General features: G+C 42.9%; 1 protein-coding gene across 3 annotated transcripts in view; it reads left to right on the top strand.

The window, feature by feature from the left end:
* RORA (RAR related orphan receptor A) overlaps positions 1-25,523 on the top strand; it is a 384,491-nt gene that overhangs the window by 290,704 nt on the left and 68,264 nt on the right. The window contains exon 1 of one of the 3 annotated variants that reach the window (XM_037394018.1): positions 18,860-19,075. The exons of the other annotated variants lie outside the window; for them this stretch is intronic. Within the exon in view, the coding sequence (XP_037249915.1) occupies positions 19,045-19,075 (31 nt within the window). The 5' untranslated portion in view covers positions 18,860-19,044. Of the gene's footprint in view, positions 1-18,859; positions 19,076-25,523 lie in introns of those variants that run through there. 3 annotated transcript variants of the gene reach the window in all.

Genomic DNA, 25,523 nt, shown 5'->3' with positions numbered 1-25,523 from the left:
GCATACTTAAATCTCTGAAAAGACTTCCATCAACTGTGATAAGACTAAAGTTTTGATGAGCGGAATGTGGAACAGTAGATGTAGCAGAGCAGAATGCTCTCTTCTGATCTTCCAGCCTCCCAGTCAGCTGAAACTACTCAGTAAGTTGAAATTACCTGGTATATCTAAATGACGCTATTCAGCACTGTCTAAAAATAGCTGTATGGCCAGTTTTGCGTAGTATAGCTGTATTCAGATGTAATCACATGTGCTTTGGGCCACTCAGAGGGTTTGCAAAGTTCTCATTTTCACCTATTGTTCGCTGACACTTAGCTGGATGTGGTTACTGGCATGCAAGCACACCTGATGTATCGACCTGTTTTGTCTGTCAATTGAAACGGACAAGTCACCTTCTTAGTGTGGCAATCGGAGGCTTCTCAGACTCGGTGTGTCACAGCAATTTTGACTGTTTTCTTGGTTGTTCCAGCTGAAACCTTGCTGATAAGTGGACTAGAGGTGCTATTTGTATTGTATGCATAAGCATGTTTAGAGCTTGCCTGGATATTTGTACTTTGATAGTGGCTTTTACGGTCTGCATGGACTTTTAATTGGTGGAGGTGTCTGAAGAATTATATCCCTTGGATTTCTAGGAACTGTATTATGTTTCTTCCCTCCATTGGTGTTTGATTTATATCTGCAAGGGTCATTCCAGAAGGAATTCAACCTAGATTTCTCTCCCAGATTTTTAATTTAATTGATGATTATTTACATGAGTGTCCTTGCCAAAGTGAGGTGATTTGGCAGTCCTCTGGAATGTAAAGGTTAAGTTAATTTAATTGATTTAATCTTTTCCAAAAGAGCTGTTCTTTCTGTGGCAAAGCATCATCATTTTGTTCTTGTGTCTGCAACTTTGTTTACATGGGTTTTAACTGAATGTTGTCTATACTGTGCTGTAAGTGGGAGATGGCACCTCATATAGTTCTTCCTTCCTGGAGGAACAGATTTTGGACTCTCAGTTTGTTAATGAATTCTGAGTTTCCCTGGGCAGTAATTCTTCAGAGCTTTCAACATGGTAAGTACTGAAAATAGGGAGAATCTGTTCTCCCATTATGTGCACAGTTCATAGGAGCTATGCATAGTGATGCTAGGATCTTACACCCTTGTCTTTGTGTGATTACTACTATACTTAGCTTACAAATAAGTATATCTGAATTGTTAACTTACAAATAATGTACATAAACCATTTTTATTTTAACATAAGGCACAAGCTTGTAACAGTCTTAGCTTTAAAATTTTACATTCCTGGTGCAATGTGAATATAGCAGTAATTTTGTTTTCAGAAATCATATATGTAGTTTTGGGGTTTTTTCCACTTATGCAATACATTTGTTGGGTTTTGGAGCTGTAATTTTTGAGTAAGCTGTTTGTTGCCACTCAGGAATTGAACAGCAATTGGAACACCGTGGCTGAAGTGTGGTTTCATTTCTTTTAGCAGTGACAGGCCTTGAGCAGAACAGCAGGTCTGGATGGATCACTGAGCTGCTGTATAGCTTGCTGAGGGTCTAAACTTCACAGCTCCTTCTGAGCTCCTGCCAGTAGGCTGGAGCCAAGTGCACCCCAAAGAGATGGGTTTGTAATTGCAAATGAAACTGGTGATATGAATCCATCCATTTCTTTTTCTGGTCACATCTTTTATTGGTTATTGTTTTTCCCCTTTCTTTAAATTCATCAACAATTTTTCTCAGTGATCCTTTTCGTGATCAAGTGATCCATTTTGTATAGCAGAGGAGTGACAGCTGTATTCTATTTTTGCACAGTAATTTATCTCCCCTGTGTCCATTCTGCTGGTCTTAGTTGGAAAGAAGATGATAACAAAGCAGGTGCCCATCCTTGGGCTTCTAATCATATGCCTGTTGATCTGATTCTGATCTGATGGTTCAGAGGCAAAGTAACTCCTACTGTAAAATGCAATTATAATGGAGATAAATCAGGAGAGAATGTGATCCTCATCAACTTAAATTAAAAATACCTTCTGCTGTTTCTTATACTAGCAAAATGCTGCTTCCCAATATACTTACCCAACACATGGACCCCGTGCTAACAAATGAGGCTTCTTTTAGGTATTTCTCATTCTTCTTATCATGTCAAAGTTAGCAATAGGTTCCTGGTATTTTGTTTTTCTTTTTCCTCATTCCTGCAGGACGCAGTCTTAACTCAAGGATTTCTTTTGATCCATATAGACCTTTAGGAAATTAATTTCAAATATTTGATGCTCCAAGTATTTTGTGACTCCTAAGAGTATACATTCTTGGACATATTGTTGATAGTTAAAAAAGCCAAGACCCAGCAGCCACAGGAATTTATGCCCGTTATGGAAAATCTAGTATGATTTCTTCGGTATGGCAATACCAAAAAATCTGCTGGCATACCCAACTGAAAGTACTTATAACCATATAAAGGGAATGCCTTTTAGAAATTGGATTAAAACACAGACATAATATTTTCCATCAATTAGAAGTTGAGAAATCCCAGACATACAGTGCTGCAAGTGAAATTAGATACCTTGGGAATCCTATTCCAAATGGAAATCTAATATGTGGGATCCTGACTCAGTCACCACTCCCTCAGTTTTTTTACCCTCCCAAAAATATATTTAGATACACTATAATGTAAATATAGTAACATTATACCCAGTGAATATGCACAGATTGGATCATGTCAGTTGCACTAAATGTAGCCATAGACAAACTACAAACTTTTGCCCATAGGTGTTTTAAAAACCTGCCAATAATGCAGATTTGCCTATTTTCCTGCGTTACCGCAGATGTGCGGTCCTACTATTTGTGGAATCATCTATAAACTGTGTATTATTTATAAATGGAAAATGATGGAGTTTATGGTGAGCCTTCTGTCATAGTTTTTTGGCATATAGGAATTATTAATAGGACTGGGTGATAATTGCTATGCTGTGCTTTTGGCACCATGGTCATTTCTGACCCTAAGACAAGCCACAAGAGATAAATAGATGAAGGTTCCTACTGGCTGCTTTTTTGGTGTAGAAGCATTTAGTGTTTTGGTGCACTCCCTGCTTAAGCTGCAAGCTAAGTGGAGTATTTTTAACATAACCCTTTACATGCTCCCACAGCATGGCTTTTTTCAAAACATTTTGCCCCTAAGTGTTTTGGGCAGTTCTTCGTTAGGGTAGTGAAACTAGCACGTAACTATCAGTCCTGCTTGCCAAATGCATTTGAGAGCCCGCCTCCAGAATATCCAGGTGACGAACTGAACACCCAAAGTGTTAGGCTTGTGGTGTGGCTTGTTTTAGATGTAATCTGAAATAACTGCTTCTGAGTGCATGATGAAGTCTTCTGCAAATCACATGCAAGAGGAAGTGGTTTCTGAACCACATGGGCAGCTTGCAGGCTTGGTCTGCAGTAATACCAGGTACAAAACAGCCATCCAAAAGGTACCATGTACTTTCTCCTGGCCTAGCTAAGGTGGGAAAGAATTACTAACGTTACTGAAGGAACCATTATTCTGACAACTCAAAGTGCAATGTTTTTGTTTTCCTAGTTTCCACATGTATTTGATTCAATTTGAAAGTCATCCTGATTATTTTTTTCACTTTTTAAACATGATCTGTGATCTAGTTGCAGCCAGTTCTGCCTTTCTTTATTTGCTGGTTTCAACGGTAACTGGTTTCTTCATTTGAATTTAGTTGGCAACTCTATTGATTCATGTTCTTGATAGAATAGAATCCAGCTGTCTTCACTTAACAGTATTATAATGCAGGACAAACACTTTAGTCTGTGTCACTCATGTAAACAGTCTGTGGTTCTAAAGCTGCATAAATTCATCAAGAAAATGCCAGTTTGTGCTTCTTTTTTGCTACGCTTACAATGTGGACAAAAGGTGGCTCTGTTTGTTTGGGTTGGTTTTTTCCCCCTAAATCATTGCAGTAAGCTAGGAGGGTGATATGCCAGTTAATACTTTAATGAAGGTTGCCAGATAAACAGCTTTTGAGGCATATGCATATGATTATGGTGGGAAATGTTTCTACTGGTATATTAGATAATAGGTACAATTCAAAGAAGGAACATGTAGTTCTGTTCATCTCCACTCCCTGTGCATCCTTTGGGTGTGGGCATATAATATTGAAATGTGTAGCTCAGCACATTTTCAATTCACCTTGCTGACAAGAAGTTGCAAAGCAGCATAGATTTTCTTTTGCTTTCCTTCTAGTTCTGGTAAACAAACCCAATAGATTGTTTTTCTTATATGGGCTTTGCCTTTTTTCCCCCTTCTTCTTCGTGATAGGCTTATTTTAGCACTGTACTCATGGGTAGTCCATCTTCGTAAGTATTGAACTTTTGATAACTATTGAACCTTTGGCATGAAGCTGGTTTTGCAGATACAGAGAAAAAAGGAAATTAACACCTTCCAGGTATGTGCGTGGCATTGCATTTCAGATATATAAACAGTGGTTTTAGCTGGGGAGTGTGGGGCTTAGTTTGTGAGAGCCCACGTACCCATATTCCGATGCAGCAGGATTTGAAAGATTAGATAGAACACAAGAGTTTAATCTGCAAATTTTGGGTTCTCAGAGGTGAAAGGCTTCTTGGTTTGTGATCATTTCCTGAGCTTGCACCAGGTCTGTACCACTTCACAGCAGAATTTCTACTTTCTGTGTCCAGTGGCTGGTGCAGACATTCCTAGATGGACCTAATATTTTTAGTCTCTATAAAGTTGTTTCCCACACTTCTCTATAGGGAGGGCAGCTAGGCAAATGATCAGTAGAGCTTACAATTGCCTATGATGAGTGAAAACCCACTCTAAATGGCTAAGTCTTTTTTAAAATCCACTTTGATGAAATATTCTCAAGCCAGGGAAATGCATATAGGGGAGGAGTGTAAAGCTTGCTCTTTATCACTAAAAACTGCAGTCTTCAATATAGGATACCAGACATTGCTTTTGTTGAACAGGGACTTTTATCTTCCTATCCAATCACCCCCTGTCACCAGGCTTTAAAATTCTTGTTTCCCTGGTCAGAAAGCTGGTTCAGACACCATACCTGTGGTTTCCCTTGTATTCTGGATCTTTTCACAGAACTTGGTTTCCATAGTAAATGCTTTTCAAAAAAGCTATGGTTCAATAAAAGCACTCGGTAGTCCTTCATTTTATAAAGGAGTGCTCTCATTAACTCACTGTTGAATAACTCTTACAACCTCATGTCTATTTGAATTCTACTCTAAACGTTCCATTACAGGCCATCTTGACACCTCGTGAAACACATTACAAGTTCTATTGCTGAGTTTCTGATCTCAAGTCTTAGTCCTCAAACCATTTTATCATACTTATATTTGAACAAAATATGCTAACTGAGACAGCAAATGAGGGTCCGTGTTTAGCCACCCAGTCTAGAAACTGGGAGAAAGGATCAGGAAATATTTCTGTTCAAAAAAGCCAGTGTTTTCCAAACTTTCCTCAAATAATGTGATGTGAAGCTTTTGTTTTCTCTGCATTGCCTCTTTTAATTTTGAAAAGCTTCCTGTTTTGTTGAGATACCACCACGTTTGTTATCAGAATTAAAGAGGAGAAGATGTGTGCACCACAGTGATTCAGGGAGACCTTCGTTCCTGTCTAACCCCAACTTGGACCATTAGACAGACAGCATGGGATAGGTTTCACAGATACGGAGGAAAACTCCCCTAACCCAGGAATCCCAGTTCAGAAATGGCAACTCAGTTAGTGGGAGACCTGAAGAAATAAGGCATTGTCAGTGACAAGCCTGTCCCTCATTTGTGCATCTGCCTTTTGAGTGGTGATCTTGAACATCACTTCCCTGCAACCCCACGGCTACAAATACTCTCAGAGGGGTGTAGGAGTAGGAAGTGCAGTGCAGACAGTACGGTGGCATGTCCTGCAGCACATATGCACAACATTGCCTAGTACTAATGGGAGGAGCTACAACACACCACTCCCGCTAGTCCCCTTTAGCAAAAATCAGAATTGCCATGAAGGCATAACAATATCCAGCCTGATATTGATGGGTCTTAGTGATAAGGGAAAAAACAATAACCTGGTAAAATGATAATCCTTTAAAGAGGTAAGGTAATGCTCTCTAATGTGACCTAGTTGCATTTGGCTTGATTTTTTATAATAGTAGTGTGAACACCAAGATACTGCAGTGTTGCTGTATCCCCTAATCCTAACTCTTGTAAACCCTCTGTACACCATCAGTATTATTGTGTTGCCTTTGCCAGTCCTTTCCTATTTATTTCTTAGTCTTCATCAGTTCGGAAAACAATTAGGCCTATCTCTAGTGAGATTTTTCACCTTACTTAGCGGAGTGGGAAGCGTACAGGCATTCAGCTGCTCATGCTACCTGTGTCTTTTAAGTTTGTTTTTATGTCTTTGCTGGATTTTGGATCGCATCAGTAATCTGTCACATCTCCAGCAACAAGCACTTGAAATGTGGCAGAACATGATCTCACAATTTGGGATGATTGTATCCTGTTCAGCGTCATGGTACATTAAATAATTACCACTTGAGACATTCCCATGAATTGGTAGGACCAACTAATGCCAGGCTGGTGCTGCCTTAGGTTGCCCTTCTATTTTCATGAGAAAATGAAAGCAAAAACGAGCTAGATGGCTGGGTGTGAAACAACTTGAATCAGCACTGCAAGTAGTGACAACATGTACTTCAGATAACAAAGAAGGAAGAATATCTGTACTGAAAGTTTTTACCTGATATAAGACCTCTACAAATGTAGTGATTTTTGCCCTTGCTGTACGGTCATCAGTGCTCACAGAGTATTTGTGATACACCTCTCAAGCTGTATTGGACCTGAAGATTTGGTATAGCACTATGAAACACATTCCAATTTTCTCCTGACAAAGATAGCATCTTTTTCACTTAGGAAAATGACAGACCTGCCTACTGTTACTATGCCAGCTGAAACCCCAGTGTGAACCCCAGCTGCTGCCACTTTCATACAGGTAGACCACTGATCATGCATGGATTTTGGGGGCCAGATATGAGATTTAGTTCTTGTGTCAGGAAGTCTGGGTCTGCTTTTATAGGCTTTATAAATTTTTCCTTTCGATTTCATCATACAAAAATTCAGCGTATTTCTTCCTCCTTAATACTGTTAAATGTTTTGTAGGCTTAATTTTAACATAATGATTACTTGAAAACATTTGTTTTCTTATTTGGTTGATAAAACCAATGACGCATTTATATTGCAATGTCTTGGCATGTTTTCAGTTTGGGATCACTAGACAACTAAAGAGGAAGGGCTAGAGTTTGTGAAGGCAAAAATAATGCACTAGTTTCCCCTTATGAAACTGTGCATATTGCTTTTTGCAGAGTACCAGCCTTAAATGGAAAAGAAGTCTGACACAGAATAAATGCTTTTGTGTGGCTTTGAATGCTGTGTGGTAAGGCTAACATCTATATAGATGAAACAGAAGAAAAGACAAGATTAGGAAGAAAGAAGTAAAAAGTCTAGAGCTTTGGAATGGTGTATCTTTCCTGTAACAGGTCAGTGCACACCTGAAAGCTTGCTGTGGGCTGGGAGGGTCCATGGGGCTCCCCTCCGACGCTCTTTCAAGGAGATACCATGCCTTCTGAACAAAGTGGCTCGCAGCCCTGAGGAACACAAGGCACTCAATCCCCAGCAGCAGTTGCTCCTCCCTTCTCTTAGCTATTCTCAGAGATCTTTAGGAGCTTCTAGAGACTAGTTCATATGTGTAATTTCTTTCCTTTTCCTAGGGGACTTCAAGACCCCAACTATATAAGCATGCAAACTACTGAGGACCCAAAATTACCTGGTTTTCCTTTGTCTTGCAGAAAAATGCCCAGTTCCAAAATCAAATATAGTTACCGTCACTGAATGGGCTGGCCCTAACAACAAGGTTTGGGGACCCTTGCTATTGGATCTATAGCATAATGCAGAATATTAGCAGACTGTCTTTACCACAGGCACTGATACATTCCTAAATTTGAGAGCAACAGAGGCTCTTCTGTCCGGCGCATCGCTGCACGTTCCGGTAGTATGCTTGATTTTGGGCACAGAGCTTTAAAGGTTCTGTTAGCACCAGCTCCCATTTGCCACTTGTCTCCTTTTCACTTCAATACTGGAAGAAAATACAGGATTTGTATCATAGACACTGAGGAGAGCTAAGATGCTGTCACGGAGAATGCTGTATTTTCTCATTCTCTTAAAACTGAGGCTCAGAGTTGTCTAGTGTTTTATATTTTTCAGAAACATGCTACAAGAGAATGTAATCTTTTAAGTAATTGCTTCTACCAGGATACCCTTTGATTTTTAACATACATCTCTTCTGTATGATTTTTCAAAGTTACTAAGCAGAAGGCTGTGAAGGAAAAATGATCATGATTTTCTGGTTACAAGTAGCATGAGTCCTCTCCCTTTTTTCACATAGAGGTAGGTTGCCCTACCTTAGCAGTTTCACATTGGTAGTTCTTCTCCTATTTGATACAATTTGTGTTCATTCCATGTTGCATTAACTATCTTTAGTGGTGCTTCAGAAGCTTCCTTCCTCAGCAGTTTGGTGCAGATTGCATCAATATCTCCGAACTTCAGGTCTTCTTCACCTCCTTTTGAAGTTTTCTTCAGTTCTTCTGTTAGAAGTGATCCAGCTTCCATTCATCTCAGATTTGTTAAAAAATGGTGTCATCTGTTCATTCAGCACCTTGCAGCCATTTAGTCACCTGCACAAGAGCTTGTCTCCGTCCCTCACAGGCTTTACCTCAGCAGTGGGCAGTCTGTCACTTTGTCTTTGATCAGTGAATTGTAGGGGTTCTTCTCGCTGCTATCATTCTGGTGATGGCATAGAGAAACATACCTTGATCTTTTACAGTCTTCTTTGTCTTTTACTTTTTATTGATATACATCCTATGTCTTTGAGTAATTATTTTCTCTTTTTTTTTTTTGATTCTTTGGCACGTATCTCCTTTTTCGTTGCTTCATAGCCCAGCTCACGCACCTCTGTTTCACTTGAAAATTACTCATCTGTCCCAGGTATTGCAGAACACCTGGCTCTTTTTATATGCGGTCTGCAGAAAAGCCGTGTTCCAGCGTGCTGGATTGGTCGGTGCCGTCTGCCCCCAGAGCGTGGGCGACCACACTGGTCTCAGCGGGGCTGCTGGGGTGTGTGCAGGAAGCAAGGTCTGGCCCGCTATATGCGGTGTATCTTACCTGTCGCTACCGTGCGGCTTTTTGTGGATTGTATAATTGTAACAGGCTTGTTGAACAGATGTAAAGCATAACAGCTCTGATGATGCACTGTAACTGAAAATACAAAGCCATTTCAGTTGTTCATGCTAGAAAGCAGATAAATGACTCATTTTAAAATAGCAAAATTAGTATTTTGGGGAAGCAGTTTCCAGTCAGTAAAAAGAAAAAACATACTCTTTGTCCTTCAGCTAAAAATGAACAGAATGAGTAAAAGCAGCAGATACCTTTTTAAATTAAAAAAAAACAACCAAACAACCTCTATTGAAATTTAAGTATGTCTTCTCATTGTAGCTTGTAAAATACATGCTTGCAATATGTTTGCTTTGAATTATGTCAAGAAGTTTGTTATTTAATAACTTGGGTATGCATTGGAACCGGACTACAGATGTGCGCTGAAGAACAGCTGCCGTGTGCTAGAGGTAACCTCCCCAGCCACAGCAGCCTTAAAGTAAAGATTAACGGTATCTTAAATTAGCCTTGATTCTATTAGAAATGCCCCTCATATTTCATGCTCTGGAAAGGGATATGGGGAAAGAATGTCATAATGTTTCCTTGTTCTTTGACAAGCCTTTCAGTAGCCCTGTCAAAGATCCTTTAAAATTGAATTGAAGTAATCAGAATTGATGTGCCTATGTGAAAAATGCTTGGCGGATTCTTTTCTGTAAGATGGGTGTATGCTAATGAGTTTTAAATTATGAGTTCAAGATTATTCTTATCAAGCAAGTGGTAGTAGCTCAGATTAAATTACTAAGATAGAAAATGAGAAGGTTTCTAAATCCTTTACCTGTTTTGCTTTCTAAATAGGATTAAAAAAATGCTGTCTCGAGCTAAATTAATACAAATGCAGGTTATAAAAATCAGGGTTTATATAAAACAATGGATCATTCTCTATAGGTGGTCTGCCCTATATGCTCTGCTTTGTAATCAAATTCATCAGCTTAGAATATTGCTCTCCCCACCCCCCTTTTGAAGTAAAAGAAGGTACTGTGCAGGTGTTCTCCTCTGAACTAGGTGATTATTAGTAAAACAATGCTCTCAAATAATTACATTTGTGAGTGAATCATCTTCTTATTTTGCTTCTGCTAAAGTCTAATATCCTTCAACAGTGTCACTTTATCATGTCTATTAATCAGCGCTACGCAAAGGAATTATCTGTATGGATTTCACGCCCAGGAACTGTATCATCGTTTATTTATCACTCTAAGTAGGTATGCAGTGTTTTGTTTCTTTGAAATAGAGTGGTTGAGGCTGTATTGAATTTTGAAAATAGATCAGTAAAGTTTATTTTATCCTTAAGGTTGAAGCCTTGAAAGCCATAATCAGCTGCCATGTATTTTTCACTAACACATCAGAAGTAATGAATTTTCTTCCATGATTTTAAGAATGTAATGGTGCTGTGGGGGAGGACATCTGGAGTGAAAGCTGCTGGAGTTTAATTAGAACAATAACATTTGATCTCTTAAAAAAACCAGTTTGCCAGCTACCATCAGAATACCAAGAAGTGAGAAATGGGAGAAATTAACAGTGATCTGCTGGTATGTGATCAGAAGGTATGTTAGGCTTTCCAGTATTTCTGTTCTGGAGCTCAGTATTAATTTGAGGAGGAACTGGAGAAAATGTGACACGCACAGCATTTGAGACCTGTCTGTTAAGTGCTGTGCTGGAAAGAAGGGAGTCAGACAGGCTTAGAAGGCTGTGATAAGCTGTGACTTGAAGACTAATTCTGGAGAGAGGCCTAATATGAAACTTTAATTGTCTTAGAAAGCATGTGTGGTTCTAAGCTTGTAGTTTGCATTGAGGCATAAAAGCATGCCAGATCTTAAATTTTTTCTCATAATAGCCCAAATACTCTCCAGTGCAAAGCTGTATAAATAATGTATATGCTCACAGGAGCAGGAAATATGCTGCTGATCAGACAATGTCAAGTTAGATGAATCCTGTCCTGAAAGCTGTAGTTTAAATGTGAGCAATAAAACCACTATTGACATGTGGCACAGCTGACTGAAATGTCAATAGTTATAAAAAGAGTATTTCATAACGCAGAATCATTGCTTGGTTTGCTTGACTGGACAGATGCTTCTGTTTTCCATGAAAGAAAAATAATTTCCACATTGGTTCTCTGAATGCCCAGCACAGCTTATTTGTCCCACTAAATCTCACATTCTTAATTACATTCTTGAAAAGAGGGAAAATTTGTTTACTGATCTCATGTAGCATAAGAGGGAGTTTTGACGCTGGACATGACCTGAAACAATTTAGATGTTGGCATACTTACAGTTTCTTTTAGGTTAATTTAGATCAATCTGGAAGTGGGTGCAGGGCAAATTCAGCACATGAAGGCTCCTCACCCTCACCCCTCTGCTCCGTACATGAGACTGCTTCGGTTCTTCTCTGGCAGCTGTGACATAGGCATAGTTTCCACAGTTTGGAGGCAGAAGAGACAATTTTGTTTGGCTGCAGTCCACAGGCTGCAGACTATTACATTTCTCTGGTTATTCTTAAGCGTAGTTGAAGTATTCTGTTTGTCAACAGATTAGAGCCTGTGCTGTAAGCAGAGAGGAAATAAAAGAGACTAAAATGCTATTAATGCCCTAGGCACACGGAGTGGCAAAGGATCCGCTGGGTTATGCCCATTTCATCTTGACTGCTGAACCATGCCTCAGGAGAAGGCCAGAAACCCACTGGGTTCCCTCCTGGGGCTGCATCTGGCCAGACACGTGTGTGAGGGGGATTCTGAGAAAGAAATAATCTCACTTCATCTCACACACTGCTCACCACTGCCTTTTCTCCCTGCCTTGGCCATCCCTGATGATTCAGAAGAGGGCAGAAAGAGAAACCCAAGGATTAAAGAAACAAAACACCACCATTTGATCAATGTGCCTCAGGGAAAAAAAACCCAACTGTTACTTACCCTGATACGTAACTGGCTAAAGACCTGAAGCCAGTGGTCAGGTCGGTCATAAATTTGCTGGGAGAAGTAGGCAGGCTTGGAACATTCTTAATAGTTTTCACTTTCCTTTCCTGTGGGAATGCATGAAAACCGGGCTGCCCTGTGAGCATTGCGATTCTTCTGCAAATGACTTGTATGCGCTAAGTTTGGGGAACTGGACCCAATACTTCGTGAAACTCAGTTGTTGCCCATAAAACTGACTGAAAAGGCTGCAGGCCGAAGGCTTTTTAGACAAGTAAGAACTTTTCCATACTACTACTAAGATATTTTTCAGAAAGGGACCAAAGCGCTTACACAGTTCTGTCTGCTTTCAGCAAGCCTCCAAAGGCACTATCGCCTGTACGGCTGACATCCAGTATCTCTGCATCTGGGCATTTGTTTTCGTTTGTCACCAGCAGTATGGTCAGTTAACTGAGCAACTTCCCAAGGGCTGTTTCTGTGCTGCTGAAGCTCGAACGTCAAGCTGAAAAGGAGCAAAAGGACTTTTGAAGATTCCAAAATATGTTGAAGATGTTTCACCACAACCAACACAATTCTCTTGAGCAGGTTTACAGGGAAAGGTGGTTCTTTGGAGAGCCTGTTTATGCCAAAGAATGACTCTATGATGATGATCCTTAAACAAGAGTCTAACAGTTGCTTCTTTGAGGATAACCAGTATCTTGCTTTGCTTTGTGCTATTGACAGTTATCTCAGCAGTAGGTTTTACACCATCCATTGACTTTTCCCCGCCAAAAGGGATATGCTGAACAATACACAGCTGCAGTTTTTGGCAAGCAACACCGGCCAAAAATAGGCAGGTAAGATTATGCATGAAACTGAGAGCTCTAACAGCTTTCAAATAATTCCTGCTTTTTGGCAGCATTAATGTTAGGACATTGTAAGAAGGTTTGACAGTGTGATCTAAGACCAACTTTTAAAGCCTATAGATGAGAATCTCTCTGAGATCCAACAGGGACTCGGCAGTGGCAGCACGATCAGTACTCCAATACCCGTCACTTCATAACCATGTTTTAGGTGTGGAGAGAAGGCAGAGGCTACTAAGTGCAGTTGGATTGATTTCTTGATAACCTTGTAATCTTTCCATGGACCCACTTGCAGTTGGTGGCAGGTGATTAATTGGCCATAGCCTCATCTTTCTAATCACTTTAATTCGAAAGTGTACTGCTGTTACCCTATATTTTGAAAAGCGGCAAATGTTACATCCTTTCAAGGGATTTCAAGGCCAGTGGAAACTGGGTGACAATCCAATTGATTAGATCTTTAACATCTTGTACTGCCGACAGCATACCTAGCTGATGATAATGACTCTGGACTTGCCTTTCATCCAGATGAACCCCAAAACGTTTTGTCAAGTCATACTTCATTTCAGCAGGTGCAGAACTGTAGCAGCTGTTGGGCAAAGCACAGCAACCAGTTCAAAAGTTGTGGATAGCAATGTACTTAATTGGAAGTTGTGGGGTAGTGTATAAAATGGCTTGATTAAGACATATAGCTGAGGCCCATGCTGCACAAAAGCACACCTCCTCAGCAAGAATTTGGGAAGGTATTTTGTCTGAAGCAAAATGGTATGATTGCAGGGTCAGCATAGCAGCAGTTTTAAATAGATGAAAAAGAGGCAACTTAATGAGGACAACCTCAGTTAGATTCATCTTCGACAGTGTGCTACTTGGAGGGCTAGAAATAATGAAGATTAAAATACCACTGAATCTAGAGAAGGGAAATGTGTTTAGGAACAACAATTTTCTTTTGTCAGTGTTGCGTATATCAATTAGAAACTCCTTAAAACGTGATTGTCGGTAGGGTGGACAGAATTGTGACTTGCATTTTGAAGATTATTTAGGGCTGCAGTTTTCCTGCACTTGTTTTGGATGTATTGGTAAACAAGGCTGCTGCAACTGCTGCACCTGTGTGGTTTCACATATAATTATTGTTGTGTAAGAAGCCAAAAAGGCAACGCACAATGCTTAGAACTTGTTGTGCATTTCAAACTCTTGTTGCATCTAGCGCTGCATCCCTGTAATGACCTGGAGCTGAACACTTCACCTGACATTAGGATTAGGTTGCAGTTGGGGGAGGCTTCACTTTCAGTATCACCTGCTTTTTCCTGTTTACCAGGAAGCTACTGTCACCTTCTCTGGCCAGCGTTTAATTCCTCAGAGGAGATATTTAAATGTTGATAAGAAAGGAATTTTCTATAGGTGTTTGAAGCACTGAAAAATACTTGAGCCTTTCCAAATGTTACCACTATCTATTTGAATCAATACAAGATTTCCTGGAACTTTTAAAGAACTTACTTCATTAAAAGCCCATGAAAACTTCAGAAAAACAATTAAAAATATGCATGATCGTGTAAATTTATACTGACAGTCTAAGCTCTTTTGTTAAGCAAAAACATATGTGGAAAACTTAGCTCTAGGTCATTTTAACAAAGGGAAGAAGCTGTCTCTGCAAAAACTGAAAATATGGAGGCCCTGGATGATTTTATTGAAATGGTTTTATATCACATTTCTTTTCCAGTAAGTCAAGTTTTCATCTTCATGGGAGAACGCAGCATGCAGTTATTTCTTTGCCAGAGGATTTGTATGCAGTTGTGTATGTGATGGTGATAGAGCAGTGGGTAAATGCTGTACCTTGTAGTTGTTTGACAACTTCAGCTTCATAACAATCCTGTGCGGTTATACCTCCTTCAGACGGGGTTATTATGTGACACATTTTCTTCTTTTAAGAGCATTTTTTCCCCACTGCTGTATACAGAAGGAGTGTAGTGGTTACATCCTGCATTTACTAGTCAAATCTTACATTTCAGCGATAAGGAGGTCTCAGAATTCTTTCTGAATGAAGCATAACCATGCAGCTTCACTTAGGCAAGAATGGACATGACCTGACAGTCCGCAGAAATGCCCTCCGCTGGTGTTCCAAGTCAGGACAACATAAACATCCTTCTTTAATTAGTTGCATTTAAACTACTTCTGTTTGGGGATGTCTTTGAACAAGTAGTTAGGAGTGGTTACTGGTTCATCTTGGAAGCTGAATGTATTACTTTGCTCAGTAGGTTTAAAAAGAGGTGGAGGAGGAGGGCTTTTCAATATTTTCTGTCCTGTGCTTAGACTACTCAAATACTAGTTCCCTGATTACTAGTGCAAATAGCTGTCATGGGTATTTTCCCTTTCTCTGTTAGCAATTCAACATTAATTTTTTTAGATTTTTTTTTTTCCCCTAGCAGAGGTTGAAAAGGTTGCTAGAAACAGTTGTTTCCCTCTGATTGCTGCAGCAGCTTGTGGTTAGGCTAACAAGTTGAACACCCTTTATATCGACACAACCCAGAGCAATACGTGATAAGGTTACACAACACGTGGAGACCTTTAAACTGGCAATCTTACATTTGTAGTTCCTGGATATTCGAGCGTGGTTAGAATTTAAGTTTCCCCTGCAGCGGGCCCTGAGCACTCACAGCTTCCCCCCGGCCACGGTGGGCCTTGGGGCTGGGGCGGGCGAGAGTGCAACTGCCGTGGCTCAGCTGGGCAGCAGGGCAGGAGCCCACCGCGCACCCCCGGCCCCCCGGAGCTGCTCACCAGCAGGCTGCGCGAGGAGCATGCCAGGCACCGGGGCTGGGGCTCTGCGCCCTGTGCTCTGTGCCCTGCACCGGGGCCCTGTGCCCTGTGTCATGGCTCTGTACTCTGCGCCCTGTGCCCTGCGCAGTGTGTCGGGAATCTGCGCCCTGTGTCTTGCACCAGGGCTCTGCGCCCTGTGCCCTGCACTGTGTGCCAAGGCCCTGTGCCTGGGCTCAGCACCCTGTGCCCTGCACTGTGCGCCAGGGCTCTGCACCCTGCGGTGGGGCTCTCCGCACTGTGCCCTGCACCCTGCGCCGGGGCTCTGTGCCCTGTAACCTGTGCCCTGTGCCCAGGCTCTGCACCCTGTGCTGGCCATGGTCGGGTCAGGGCAGCAGGCCAGCCCCAGGTAGGTCCAGGCAGCCTGCTCCCAACCAATGTCGCAACTGAAACGTGAATTTCCATTTTGCCAAAATGGCCACATTCTGGCACCACAGAGAAGCTGCAGCACAGGTTTGGAACCACCCCACATTTGGGGGCACGTACCCGAGCAGGAGATGCTTGTGTGCCCTGCCAAGTGTGCACAGAAGGTGCCTTGGCTGTTGGGTAACAGGCCTGGCTGTCTCCTGGGACCAGCTGCTGCCTTTTCTGAAGAAAAGGTGGCGCAAAGGATGAACGCATGATGTGGTCAGGGTCTGCTCTGCAGGCCGCTACTTAGTCTGAACCATTAATACATAGATTTGATGCCTTCAGGAGGACTTTGGATGCAGAAATCCAGGAAAGAATTGTGTGTAGGCTGAGGTGTGGTTTCTTGCTCCTGTGAACAGTAGGGGTATGAATCCTGCCGTGTTTTGTCGGTATTTATCAAATGCTTGAGTAACAAGCACAATCAAGTACAAGCTTCTGGAAAATAAGGAGCATTCATAGATGTCAAATGAAACCCCGCTGTACAAATCGGTGAGAGCAGTTGCATGACGAGTAAACTGCAATACTGAGCTAAGTATTATTTGACTGTCACATTGTCTTTGTGTTGTCATTGATATGGTGTCTGAACTTGAGTGAGACTTTCAGTGTTGCAATAGTTTGGTAAATTGGGAGGAAACGGATTTTAAATTGGCATTTCATAATGAGGTCAACCAAGCCAGAAAAACTGAAGTGTGAATGGATGTTTATACATACAGAAGTCAGTTAGCAGATGGCTTTAGATGGGATATTGACAACAATAAGTATTTTAAATGTGCTCTTCTCACTTAAATATCTGATGACCAATCTTCTATAATTTTATGAAGCAACCGTTGCAAGGCATCTGTAAGAATGCAAAATCTGTGTTGCCTGCTTATTATTGAAGCCGTTTAGCACATCAGATGTCATTCCAGATTACCAGTTGCATTTCAGTTGGACTGGAAACAAATACAGATCAGTAATAATGTAATGCTGTGTACCTTAAGGTTAAATGTCTGACAAGACAACTAGCGCTAATGGACTGTGACATTTTTCAAGCCATAGGTCTGACATTACTTGCTGTGTCAGAGTGAAATGTTTACAACGATCTAACTCCACGTTACAATATATTAAGACGACATTCTTTTCTCTCGTGCTTGCTGCAAGTCGTCTGACTGCATCTAAATTCCACAGCAGCAGCTGGCCCACACGTAAAAGCAGCATTTTCCAGGTTCTGAAGAGATCAGAACAGCACTGTCAGTGGTGTTTGATTCAGTCCAGGGTGACCTGTAAGCTTTCTATGCAGTGCGTCGCAACTTTTAAAACATGTGCTGCAGATAAAACTCCATGAACACAAACCCACCTGGGACCAGATCTGCCACTGTAACTTGTCTGAGCAGTACCTCACAGTACTTGTAGTGCTACTGGTAGGAACGGCTTAATGTAAGTAAGGATGACAAACCCAGATCAAAAACTTTATGCTGAAGATGTTAGCTAAATTTACACTACTGCACCAGATTAGCTCTTGGATTATTATTTTTTAAATAAAATATTTAAACAATATTTTGCATTAATGGGATTTGAATGACTAGACTGATAAATGGTAAGTACACCTGGATAGCGTCTTATCATGTTTAAATAATATCATGCTGTATCAAGAACTCATTAAGGAAATAGGTGAGAATTAGTCATTAGGGGCCGTTTAATAACGGATTGTTTCAGTGTCCTTGTCTCATAAAGGCTCTTTCTAAATACAGGGTTTTGTTTCAGATACCAAGATGCTTCCTCTGGCTTCTGTTTATCTGGTTTCCCTTGTCTTATTTTCATTAAATGCTTATACTTCTGATTAAATTATTATGAAATGTTATATTCTGTCCCCTGTTAAATAGCTTGTAATGCATCAATGCTTTTCTTCAGTTTTATGTGTTGTGACACTCTCTTCCAGCGGCTAGGATAGGGATTGGAAAAGCTACTGGGTTTGTTAATGCAATTTTCACCAAAGTGGTTTTATTTTTTCATAGGTTAGAATTTTTTTCTGTGTTCAGCCTTGCGCTGCCCCTCTTGTAGGGCGGATGTGTGCGTATTAATGATGCAAAACTTCACCTCCCAAACTGACAGTGTGGTGACAGCTGATGCTACCGCGTACATGGAAATAACTCCAGCAGTGCTATAATGCTTCCCGCGTTCCCCGTAAATCCTAGGAGAGCATGAAACCCGTCACCAGACGGATTTAAAATGTAAATGCTGTTCTGCTTAATCATCAAGTCAACGACTATTAAGTGTATAGCCGTGTTATGCCCAGATGTGGCTTCGATACAGTGTGGGTTTGTTTTTTGGGATTTTTTTACTTAAAATAACACTTACAGATCTTTCGAGGGGGGGTGAACTAGGACGGCGGACGGGGAAAGGCCGCGGGCAGCGAGCCGGTGCCGCCGCTGCTGCCGCTGCTGCCGGCCGGTCTCAGCAGCGTGCGGCGGCCGGGACAGCCCCGCAGCCCAGCCCCGCCGCGCCGTGCGGCCGGGCCCGGGGCCGCCCCGCTGCCGGGCGGGCGGGGGCGGTGCTGCCGGGCCGGGCTCGCCCCGTGACCGGGCGCCCGCGCCGCCCCTCGGCGCCGGCAGGGGAGGGACGGAGCGAGCGGTGTAAACAAGGCGGGGGGCCGGGGCTGGCTTGATGTCAGCGGGTCACATGGAGCCTCATATGGGCCGGGGGATGGCGGCGCGGCGCGGCTCTCCGCTGGCAGGCGGCGGCGGCTGCTGCTGAGGCGGCGGCGGCGCTTCTCGCCCAGGGCCCGTCCCGTCCCGCCTCCGCTCCCGCCTCCCTGCCCGCCGCGCTCCGCTCCCCGCCGCTTCGCCCCTGACAAATGATGTGTTTTGTGCTCGCCGCGATGAAAGGTAGGCGCAGCCCGCGGGAGCCGCCGTGCCGAGCCGTGCCGTGCCGCGGGGAAGCGGGGGGAGCCCGGCCCGGGAGCGGCGGGGCCGGCTGGAGTTGCGGCGCTCCGTGGCTTCCCCTCTCCGTGCGCCGGTGCCAGCGCTCGGCGTCCCGCCGCTGCGGGGCGGCCTGTGGGAGCCCGGGCCGGGGAGCGGCCCCGGGAGTGGGGCAGGTGCTCGGGAGCCCGCGGGGGCCAGGGCCGTGATGCCGGGCAGCGGTCGGGGCAGCCGCCGCCGCGCTCCCGCGCCGCTTGGGTGCGGGCGGCCGCGGAGCCGCTGCACTTTGCACCGTCCCCGGCGAGCTGGAGGGTAAGAGATCGCCTCCCTGCCGCACGGCTCGGCGGGGGGGCGCGGGGCCGAGCCGGCTGAGCTTCACCCGGGGCCCCGCAGCACAGCGCGCCGCAAGATCCGCCCCAGCGCAGGGGAAGCGGACGCGCAGGAGCCCGCAGGCGGCCGGCGGGGCTGAAACGCCGTCCGAAGAAAGGGCTGCTCGTTCGTAAAAGGCTTTGGAATGAAAGGAGAAATCGGAGCTCCCGAGTGAGCGCGGTGTTTACACCTGAAGCCTTCCCTGCCTGCCGACCCGAGCCCTGAGAGGGGCAGCCTGCGGCTGAGGAGCGGCGGGCGAAGTTTGTGATGAGAAATGAAAAGTTTCGAGGTGTGTTTTCGGTCTGCCCTGTTTCCTCGTAAAGTGAGGACCGCAGCAGAACTTTGCATTGCAGCGTTTTTAAAGTCACAGTTGGTTTGGTTTTATTTGTTTTTTAAAAAAACCAACCAAACAAACAAAAAAAACCCAAAACAACTAAAACCGGGAACTGGCTTTTCTTAAATATGATATTCTTTCATAGTGATCTCAGGAGTGTTACTGTCAACATTTATTTTTGATGCCCTTGCTAAAATACTAAATCTCTACCCTCTAAAATACTTTCCTGGATTGTGTAGGTAAAGTTTCGCATTTTTAAAAAAAAATAATTACTTGGGGGGGGGGGGGGGGGGGGGGAAATTGAATCCTGCTTTAGCTAGATATTGTGTTCCCCCCCCCCCCCCTTTGCAAAAGCAGTAGGTAATGCACACCAGCAGCAGCACAGTGTTTGAGGCATGGTAATTTTCAATTACTGGGCTTCCTTTTCTTCTTGGAGAGAAGCCTATGTGAATAAAGAGAAAAGCACTATATTCATTAATCATTAGCCATGCTGAATGTATTTGGCAAGAAAATGTAATTGGGTCGATTCAAATACGCGCATCTATAACAAAAGGAAATGCATTTTTTCAAGTGCAAACTATATGGGTATTTTAGCAGTCCCTTAGAATTCTACATTTTCTGATAAGATTTTTTCAACATATCCCTCATAAGCCTGATAGAACCATGAAATCAAATAAACAAAAAAAAAAAAAGGGGAGGAAAGTACACAAAAAAAAATCGGAGGGTGTAATTGCCTTGTATGCTTCTGGACAGAGACTTAAGGTGTGTTATAAAAGAGCAGGCAGATGATTTTCAGCAACTCAACTTTGAAATATTTTTTTACTCTCTTGGGAGTTTCATTTAAACCTGTTCCCACACCGATGTAAAATCTTGGTGGAGCCCAGCTTCTGGGTTTTAAAGTATAATTCTTAATGGCTTTACTATGAAAATGCTTAGGTCTCTGTAGTTTTCACAGAATACTTACATAGTATATTTAATTCATGTTTAATACCATTTAGTTTTCTAGTGTACAGAAAAACTTTTTTTGGTTTCCTGTCCTTCCTCTAATTTGCTGGACGGGGTTCAGCTGGAGGAAATGTGTTGTCGTTTGTCTGAGAGTGCCATGAAATAATAGATCTGCAATCCAATATTGTGATTTAAGATAAGCAGACCAGTAGCATAGGGAATGTAGTTTTATATAAGCTTAAAGGTACAAGGAAAAAATGTAAAACATGTAGGTGAATTGCATATTTTATTTGTTCTTGGTGCTGTAATGGCATCTTCTGGTGCTTATGATCTTTTACAGTTCTGAAGTGCAGAAAATCATGGTCTGCAGGAGAATATGGGATGTTACAGATTTCCATATTGGATTTTTGTGAGTGAAAAAAAATAATATTAATTTCATTCCTATTGCTGTTCAGGTAGCCCAAATTAATACCATGTGAAATTAATTTGTGGCACTTTTTTTTAAAAAAAAAAACAAAAAACAAAAAAAGAGCAGCATAATGTTCTGACAAACATGCTTGCAGTTATTTTGAAAAGTTCTCGGACTGCCAGACTATATACTGGTTTGAATGAGTGAAGGTTTTGGCCCGCTGTCACACGCTGATAGCCGCACCAGTATGCTCAGAGCTGGAGAACAGAGCAGCCCGATGGAGGGGCTGGATGTGTCCTTAAAACAGGCTGTGTGGTAAGAAACATAACTTTCTGGTTTCAAGCAGAGAGGAAGGAGAGTTTTTTTCTGTTTCTAAGAAAATAGGCAGTGGCGAAGCATCGAAGTTCATAATGACTAAGTATTTTCTAGATTTGATGGGTTTTAAAAAATTATTTATCAACTGTTGTGAGTCTGTGGAGGATCCATCCTGCTCACATTCCCAGTTTACAGTATGTGCAGGCCAGGTCGCCGGCTCATAGCGTTAAGGGAGGGTGTGACTTCACGTGTTTGCCAGTACAAGTTTGCAAAGAATCGGGTAGTTTCACCAGCATGTTCATTGGTACTAATTTTATTCCTGGGAGAATCTTCACTGGTAGAAGCTTCAAGGTTGACTTCAAGGAGAATAGTACCAGGTGCTGTGAATTGGTGAGCAAACACCTGCGCTGGGGCAGAAACATGGGTCTGGTTGTCATGCCAGTACATAACTGGAGGCAAGCCCAGGACGGAGGGGGCTAGGACTCACGAGGGTAGTGTTTAACTTTTGGGTTTTTAGTAAAGAGGCAGGGGTGAACCAGGCCTGGTGCCCACAAGAGCTGAGTACCGGTGCTGTCCTCAGGCCTGGACAGAAGGGTTCAGCCCACTGGTGGGTTTAGAAAGCATGGAGATGAACCTGGCAACAGTTTTGCTACACTTTGTACGGACATTTCTAAATACAGATTGGTGGGAAAGCAGATGTAAATTTTCTAAGCTTTTTCTACACAGGTACATTTACCATTGAGGCGGAGTTTGCACTACTAATCCTGACTTTGACCATGTGGCCCTTGATGAAGTTGAAACTGTTGCCCTTTTGTGGAGGATAGTCCAGATGATGAGCAGGCTCGGTTGTTACCTGGTTGTAAGAAAAATTGCTTCACTTTGGGGGCGCTGTGGTTGGGTCATTGGAACTGTAACTAGCTTTATAACTGAGACTGTCTCTGAATGAAAATTCAATCATATACAAATACCTGTTTAAGGAAGTAGGCTCTGGTTTCCTTATTAGTGCACATAATTTTTGGATCTTACTGTATTTTTTCTGCCTACCCAGATAGGCAGGATTCCCCTTGCTGCCTCGCTAAAGGGAGCGTGCCTCACTTGAGGTGACCTCAGCGCTCCGGACTCGCAGAGCCGGGCTGCTCGGAGGCTGCCTGTTGGGGATTTGTGCAGTGCTGCTTACTGTGGGTGAGCTTTGCTAAGTCTGTCAAGCCTGACGTGGTTTTGACGTGTTTTTCGTCATGTATCTTGGCAGCAACCTGCCAGCGTGTTGGTAATTACTCTGTTTTTCACCAGTAAACAGCTGCCTATGAAAAAACACCTTGCCATGGATTTTAAAAAAAGAAAAAAATGCTTTACGAAATGAAGTATGTTTAAATTTGCCTTCATTGTGGCACTATTGAAAGTCAAATCCAATTTAGCAAATACCCTGGTACAGAACTGCTGTTGACTAAATATTAACAGAATCTGGCCTTTGGAATTGCTAGCTGAGAGGCTGTTTTCTCGCTGCTTTAATTTCATATGACTGATGTGAATGACTTACTTGTACCTATGGTATTTGTTGCATCACATCCACAGGATAAGATTGGTTTCAGGTGTATAGCTGAAATGTACTTTTCAGGTCCTTTGAAAGACTCTCAAGATTTGAAAGTAAAAAAAGAGGAAATCTGCCTTTATGTCTCACTCAGTGATAATCAAAGGCAGTCGCATGCTCTGTACAAGTCTCGGTTGGGGACGCTCCTTTCAAGTAAGGAGAATCTGTACGTCCTGTTTGAGTCAGCTAAAACCGTGGGTGCTGAACATCTCACTAGATCAAACTCTTCTTGCAACTTATGTACAGCCCTTGCCTATCTAAAACGGCAAGCCTGTTCCAACTGGCTGGCAATACAATGTTAAAAATAATAATTCTAGAACAGTTCTGGAAACGGGGCAAAACTGGAGTGGTCTGTGGACACCACGCAAGGACTTCTGTACCCTTTAAAAAAAATCCATGAAGGGACGATGCGGTAGAAGTGGGTAGTTAAGCGTTGCTGGTGTTTGGGTGTGGGCTCTGCACTCATAGGAAACACCGTCAGGTTTTATCCAGCGAGCTGATGTGGGGCTGGGGGGGGGAGATGCTGCTGGTTCGGGGTGTGATGCAGGCTAATGGCCTGCTGCTTTGAAGCTTGGCTTTGCAGCAGGGAGGTGAGTGTTTGTATTGGCATTTATAAGTTCAGTGAATAGTGTCTAGAGACCTCTGTCAAGAACTGAGTCCTCTTTATATCGAGTACTTCCCCCGTGTGTATGAAAAAGACTGATTTCTTTACTCGTTCCATTATAGAGAGCCTTATATGTTTGGCTCCCCTGCCCCCCCGCCCTCCCCCCCCCAATGATATAGCGCTCAATTTTAACCTTAAGGGGTTTTAAATCTTTCTTGCTTCTCTTACCTGTGGTACAGTATAGAAATGATCGCTATCGTGTACTAATTACTGACAGTGTTGTTAGTATTTCATCTTCACTACACAGCAGAATCCTAAATTGGTGTATTTGTTTCTAAACTACAAGTACTAACTCAAAACTGGCAAATCTTTATGTCTCTCCTGAGTTACACATGCAGCTTCACCTGACTTTGCAATTCTCTGTCTAGTATTAGAGGAAGTTGAGATGCAGCATATTCTTTTGGTCTTTTTCCCTTCGTATTCCCATGAGATAAGTTTTTGTAGTGTGCAAAATAACTGTGTGTGACAAGACTGAGTTATTAGTCAGACTTGATAAATTTTAGAATGTTATTCTGTGAGTTTCTTTCATTTGCAATGAGACAAGAAAACATAAATATTCACCTTTCTTGTATTATCTGTGAGCTGTAATTTGCAATTATAGCTGATAACTCCTGAGATCAAGCAAGCAGTAGTTCTTTTGTGGTTCCTCTTTTCCTTGAGGACTGATATCTAAAGGATATGCGTATAACTAATGGTGCAGAAACCTGTCTTCTAAACCTCTCCTTCCTTTTTGAAGATTGTTTTGGTGGGTTTTTTTCGCTCATTTTTTGCAATAAACATTAACAGGGGAGGGGAGGATTCTGGCCTCCAAGAACAGTTGTGTTATAAAAAAAAAGGTGACTGTGTACAGTGCAGACCTCTGCTTGTTGGATGAAAAAATCCCAACCAAATAAAACAAAAACAAAAAAAAACCCACAGCAAAAGAACACCAAAACAGACTGAAAAGTTGAAGCAGAAGGCCTTGTTAGGGAATTTGGCAGATGGACTTTCTTCTTGTGCTTCTTACTGTTTTAAAGGGAGCCTTGCCTGTGGTTAACAAAGTCTTCAGTTTGCCCAGGGTTTTTTCTCTTTTCTTGCTAGAGGCGTTTAGGCTAAGAAGTTCTGCAAAATACGGGTTGGCAAGCTCGGTGCAGTTTCAGGCGGCCTCCCAGTTGCCTGCACCTTATGTTGAGAACACCAGGGAGTGACTCAGGGCGGCAGTGACTCACGGGGTGTCGTGCTGTTCCCCTCTTCTGAGTGGGGGTTAGCTGCAGCAGGCAGCTTGCTGACAGGCTTGGGAAAGGCAGTGAGCTGGAGAGAGCCCCTCGCAGTACCACCGCTCTACAGGGAGACTGCCTGCCTGCACAGGTTCACAGGCAGATTCCCGTTTTTTTGGAAAAAATGCAATTTAATTAGCATTTGCTGCCCGTTTCCTTTTTGCTGTCAGGAAAAGTGAAGCCTTCACGCTGATGGAAGCAAATGGGTATCCAGGAAAATCCAAGTGCAGTGTTGTGAATGGTCGGGTATCTCCCTCACAGCCTGCCGCCGCTTGCTTAGTGCGTGTGCTGTCTGCTCCAAGGTGCAAAGCCAGAGCTGTTGTTAGCCACGCAGTGGCAGTCTCTGAGGTGGCTAATGCTCCTTGCGCTCTGTGGGTGCAACCTAATGTGCATCTGTGACATATAAAGCTCTCGCAAGTGCAAGTGTTGTGTCGTTGTCCCCCGCCGAGAAGCCTAGGGGTTCCACAGCACTGCTGAGGGGGGGCAGCCTGCTGCCCTCACCACCAGACATAGCCCATTGCTGCCAGGGAATGCA

This window comes from Falco rusticolus, chromosome 7, assembly GCF_015220075.1.
Source record: "Falco rusticolus isolate bFalRus1 chromosome 7, bFalRus1.pri, whole genome shotgun sequence".
NCBI classification, from domain to species: Eukaryota; Metazoa; Chordata; class Aves; order Falconiformes; family Falconidae; genus Falco; species Falco rusticolus.
The sequence above is the reverse complement of the archived record's forward strand: the minus strand, read 5'-3'. Positions and strand labels throughout refer to the sequence as shown.